The sequence below is a fragment of the Plasmodium cynomolgi genome, chromosome 14, assembly GCF_000321355.1.
Source record: "Plasmodium cynomolgi strain B DNA, chromosome 14, whole genome shotgun sequence".
Classification (NCBI taxonomy): Eukaryota; Apicomplexa; class Aconoidasida; order Haemosporida; family Plasmodiidae; genus Plasmodium; species Plasmodium cynomolgi.
In genome coordinates, this window is record NC_020407.1 from 788,677 (window position 1) to 794,243 (window position 5,567).

Consider the following 5,567-nt stretch of genomic DNA (forward strand, 5'->3'; position numbering starts at 1 on the left):
AACATCGATTTCGCAAAAAAAAAAAAAATAAACTCTTCACAAAACTTAAAGGCACGTGCAAATTTATTAGTTATACTGACCAAATGATGGGTAATGGTCCTTCCACCATTTTCTACTTATTGGTCACTTAAATGGTACCCATACAGTACACATGTGACAGTAGTTACATGCTAAGTTGCTGTTTTGTTGTCTTTCCTTTCCACTTTAATTAATGCACGTAAAATGTAGACTGCACTGTTGTGTTGCCATGGGGATAAATTATCTATTAGACTTAAACGCATGCGTGTGTACATCACTACGGGTATGCACAAATGCGCGAATATAAGCATGTCTTGAATAATGCTGCTTTCTGCGGGAACCACTCGCAGAAGAGTAAAAAAAAAAAATAATTCCTATGAACATGCGTTGGGCACCATTTTTATCGCTCGTCTACATACAAGTGCGCATTGTCACCCAACTTCACCACGTAGTTACGCAGCATATATCGATGCAATGATTTGGGGAACGCGCAAGTGGCACGTGACTCATTTTTACTTTTTTATTTTTTTTTTTTAAACTGCAACAGTTGTGGTTTTGCCTCCCCGCGACCGTTGCAATTGCCCCACCCCCTGTTGTTTCCTTGCTCCTCGCATACCTATGTATCAATCTTTCTAGATCTCCGGTTCAAGTGTCTGCAAGTGTTTGCTCATTCCTGGGGGCGAAGAAACACATGCGCATGTACATACTATGCATATATACATACGTACGTGCTCACACTTATGTGCCATTAAACTGCGCCCTGTTCAGGCAAAACATTTCGTAGATCTTCACAAAACAACACTTTTAAAAAAAAAAGTTGCCACTTGGCAGATTTGCGCAGATTTTTAATGCACAATTTGTAAAACACCAGATCTGTATACAAATCGTTTGGCCAAAAGGAAAATAAAAAAAAAAAAAAAAACGTGAACAATTTTTCGAGATAAAAATGTAGACATTTTCGCCAATGGAAAGACTTTTTTTTTGGATTATTATTGACCAATTGGGTGGCGTATCATTTTTTGCACAGTCATTTCGCGATTTTCGTGGCGTTCAATTTTTCTTCTTTTTCTTTTTTTTCTTCTTTTTCGTTTCTTTCTTCTTTTTCGTTTTTTTCTTTTTTTTTCCTTTTAACAAAAGTGCAAAGTAACGTGCGCATAAAGTGCACCCACTTCGTTCTGCCAGAAACGTGGAGGGCGAGTATTTTACCCACGAAGAAAAAAGCGTGTCCATATAAAACGCACGCATATACATACCTGCATACTATGCGTGTTGGTTAGGCGAATTCATTTTCCCCAGTCATCTCAGCACAGGGGGAGATGATTAATTTACCGCTTAGCTTCGAATGGACGCGGTTGCATATTTAATACGGTTGCGCAAATATGTTGGGAGAAAAAAAAAAAAAACGTCAAGTAGGGGAAGGCGAGGACCGCTACAGTGGAGGAAAGACAAAGAAAGGGAAACTTCAAAATAGGTTATCAAAAGGGGGAGGGATGCACGAATTAAAAATATGCTCAACGAATGCTCAAGTTATGGACAGACGGGAACAGGACGGGTCACATTTAATATACCCTTTTCTGGGGAGATGGGCCCCGTCGTATGAGCCGTGAACCTTCCATCATCGCTCTCCATTCCACAAGTGCTTTTCCCCCTTTAGTCTGAAAACAAACCCAAACAGAGAGATTAACTTTTTATTTACGCACAAAAAAAGGGAAATGGCCAGGATGGTTGGGGCATTTCGCGACCGCCTCGTTCAGGTGTGCAGCACGTGCGGGCACATATAAACACGCACAAATAGGCATATGCACATGTAATCGCGCAAAGATAGGCATATGCACATGTAATCGCGCAAAAATAGGCATATGCACACATAAACTAGCATAATCGCGTGCGGAAGTCACATGTCGTGCAGCTCATCCTCCTTGTGCGTTTCGATAACGCAGTCCGACTTGGGGTAACACGTGCACAAAAGAACATATTTCTTCTTCAGCTGATCTTCGTCCAGGTAGCTCTGGTCCTCATTGTCTACCTCCCCTTCGATTAACTTCGCAGCACAGGTAGAACAACTTCCTCCCCTACAGCTGTAAGGCAGTTCAACGTTCTGTCTTTCGCTGGCATCTAATATGTACTCATCTTCATTGCACTCAATTTTCTTTTCTCCATCATTTGTTCGTAAAGTGATGTTGTAAAAAAGTTTATTTCTGTTGTCCGATTTGAAATATCTCCTTTTCCCACCACCATTGCTGAAGAAATTAGAAATGTGCCCCGTTTTACCTCCTCTGTCTCCACCTCCAGGAGAAAGGCATGACTCTTTTTTACAGCTTACCAGCTTGCTAATAAACCTGGAACAGGCTCTCTTTTGGGGGGCACATATATTTATTCCTCTACTTCCATACATATAATTTAGGGTGGTTCTCTTGCTGCTGAATTTGTATGTATTACTCTTTTCTGTTAAAAGTGTGAGCATCAGGAACAGGATAATTGCAATCATGTTTTTCTCTTCGTACCTTGCATAGATGTGTGATCATAGGTGCACATGTGCAGATGGGCTGATTGGCAGAAGCTCAGGCGAGCAGCATGTGTGCGGCGGATGTGAATACCTTTCGCTTCGCACTCCTGGACGCTGTGTGTACGACTCATTTGGCAGCTTCTTACACAAAAGGGTATTACCCTCAAGAATGGAAAGCCGTTTGTGCAAGTGTTGTATTTGGAGCTGTGAGCCTCTGTGTGGGCATATACACATATAAATAGCAATACGTATGTTCATGAGTTTAGCGTATCACGCTGCGCTTGCCATGTTACTTGTACCATGCTCGCACTGTGCTTTCGATTCACCCTTGCTTTCTTTCCTCTATTCGTTACGCGGGTCAGGCCTTCATCTTGCTCACGAATTGGTTAATGTATTGCTACGCGAAATGGAAAAAACTGCTCATTTAATTTTCTTTTCTATACGAAAATGTTTGCAAAAAATTTTGTACAAAAAGGCCAACTGGCATTTTTCTTCCTCTGCTTCTTTTTGAGGAAATGTAGAAATTTCGTTTGCTCACATTTGGGGGTGAAAGCAAGTGGGAAGGATTACCTAACTGTACTTTGGTGTATCTTATTTATTCCATTTTATCTTTTTTTTTTTTTTTTTTTTCCGCATTTCAAATTAGCGCGTGGCGAAAAGGTCAACTGCCGCAAGATCCCTTCTGCAGGGGAAGCGTTGAAGGACACATGATGTGAAGAGGGCGTTACGCGACCGTGTACATGTGCGCATGTACATACGTACGTACATGCAAGCTAGTGTAACCCCCGTTCGCACGCATGCTGCGCCACAACACTTGCACTGCGTCGCCAAACAGATCTGCATACGCTGGTGCACAAGGTTGGAACAGGGATTCTAAAAATGGTGGCATATGAGGAGGAAGATGAAGAAACGCGCGGACGGGCAGAGGAGAATTAAAAAAAGGAAGAAAAAAAAGAAGCGCACGAACGAGCGAAGGACGAGCGAAAAAACGAACGAGCAAAAGGAAGGAACTTACAACACGCACGCGCAATGAACCACTGATGAACAAACGCAGCTAAAACGACGCACAACTACGAATGTGCAACCCTGGGCAGGCCAAGGTGTTGTACGTGCACCACTGTCGTTGTTATGCGAAACGTGGAGATATTCTGCACACCCTCATTTTTTATGCTCTTCCCCCCCTTACGCTGATCATATATACATCCAATATCCGACCCGTTTTGTAGAACCGACGCGAGAAAATGCTACACCTAAGCAACGCACTGTCAACCGCATTGTTATTTGTCACCATCCGAATGACTAATGTCGAAAGTGTTAAGAAGAAAACATTGCATTACGTAAAAAACTATAACCCCTGCGACCGTGCGGTTTGGGGGATTCGAAGTACACACACAAAGGGTATCATCCGTGTGTCATCAAATCCAATTTCGACTGCCCCAAATGGAGACAACAGTGAAGTATACACCCCTCCAATTAGTAGGGGGAACAAGTTGAACTACCCAACTCTGGAAAATAACACTTATGAAGAAGCCCTAAAAATAATCTCTGACAGGTTAGAGATACTAAAAGGAGAAAACAGGGACAATGTAGAACACATCAACACATTCTTTGGGTTCTTAAAAAACTATTTTGATGAAATGAAAAGACATAAATCTTGTTCTCCACAAATATTTTTAGAAAATTTTTTAAAGTATATAGAATCTTTCAAAAAGTATAGATACTATACCTTCCCAAATGTTCACAGATATGATGAAAGCTTACACGAATGGTCTTTACAATTCTGGTCCCAATTGATAGATAAAGAAAACTCTAAATTTAGGGGCACTGAACATATTGACAAAATGAAAAAATGGATAGAACAAGGACACAACATAATCATATTCAGTAATCACCATATAGAAGCTGATGCAAATATAATTAAATATTTTTTTCATATTCATAACGCGAGTGACATTTCCCGAAAAATTTTTTTTATTGGGGGTCATAAAATAAGGGCAGATCCTTTATCGAGGCCATTTAGCGTTTCAGCTAACCTGCTCTGCATTTATTCTAAAAAATATATTGAGAACCCTCCACAACTTAGAGAAGAAAAAATTATGTTCAACCATAAATCTTTAAATGCTTTGAAAAACTTATTAACAGAGGGGAGAAATATCATTTGGCTAGCTCCCAGTGGGGGCAGAGACAGAAAAGACCCTCATGGGAACATCAAAATTTCTACCTTTGATCCAAAAATTATACAAACTTTCTACATCTTTGCAAAACGGGCAAAAATAAAAACGCATTTCTTAGGACTCGCACTGAACACGTACAATATATGTCCTCCTCCCAACACGGTCGATGTTGACGAAATTGAAAAACAGCGATCGTGTGCATATTCCCCCGTGGGGGTCAATTTAGGGGAAGACCTTTTTGATGTATATCCCACCATGGACGAAAAAGAGATAACGGAAAAGTTGTACACCTATGTGAGTCAGCTGTATAGCCAAATCTGCTAATTAGCTGTTCTGGTGGAAGTGCAAATGGAGATGTCCTCCCCCATCCGGGGAGCCACGGTGAAGAGTAGCTCCACCGGTGAAGAACTGTAAGCTTTACACAAAACACACCCATCAGTCACACCAGACGGGGCATTTTTCGCCTTCCTCTCACTTACAGGTGCCTCCTCGTTGAACTCGAACAATTACTCTCCCATCTTTGCGCCAAAATTGTCTTTTATTTGGACTTTCCCTTCACGTTTTTTTCTTCGATTCACACCTCGCATTTTTTATTTATCACTTTTTTTTAGATACCATAACTTTGTCATGACGTTACGGGGGTGAGGAAAATCATACAACTGGACAGGCTTCACATGACATAAAGTGTACGTTGCGTTCGTGCAACTGAGTTGATCTCATGCCTCCTATATGTAATTTGCACTCATTTGTAAACATGCACATAGGTACATACGTCCATAACTACTTATGTCATTATAAATATGCAATGTTAGAAAGTTTGATTTCCCTTGTTCTTTCCCCCCAAATGGCATATATTAAAAAACAGCAAC

General features: G+C 40.9%; 2 protein-coding genes across 2 annotated transcripts; one reads left to right on the plus strand and one right to left on the minus strand.

The window, feature by feature from the left end:
- Positions 1 to 1,918: 1,918 nt before the first annotated feature.
- Positions 1,919 to 2,506, minus strand: PCYB_142740 (ferredoxin; the record flags this gene model as incomplete). Its single annotated transcript, XM_004224745.1, has 1 exon — positions 1,919 to 2,506. A coding segment is annotated over one exon (588 nt), but the record flags the coding sequence as incomplete, so codon positions are not given.
- A 1,244-nt stretch (positions 2,507 to 3,750) lies between these two features.
- Positions 3,751 to 5,022, plus strand: PCYB_142750 (glycerol-3-phosphate acyltransferase; the record flags this gene model as incomplete). Its single annotated transcript, XM_004224746.1, has 1 exon — positions 3,751 to 5,022. The coding sequence occupies exon 1, from the start codon at positions 3,766 to 3,768 to the stop codon at positions 5,020 to 5,022; it is 1,257 nt and encodes a 418-aa protein (XP_004224794.1). The 5' UTR covers positions 3,751 to 3,765.
- Positions 5,023 to 5,567: the final 545 nt, after the last annotated feature.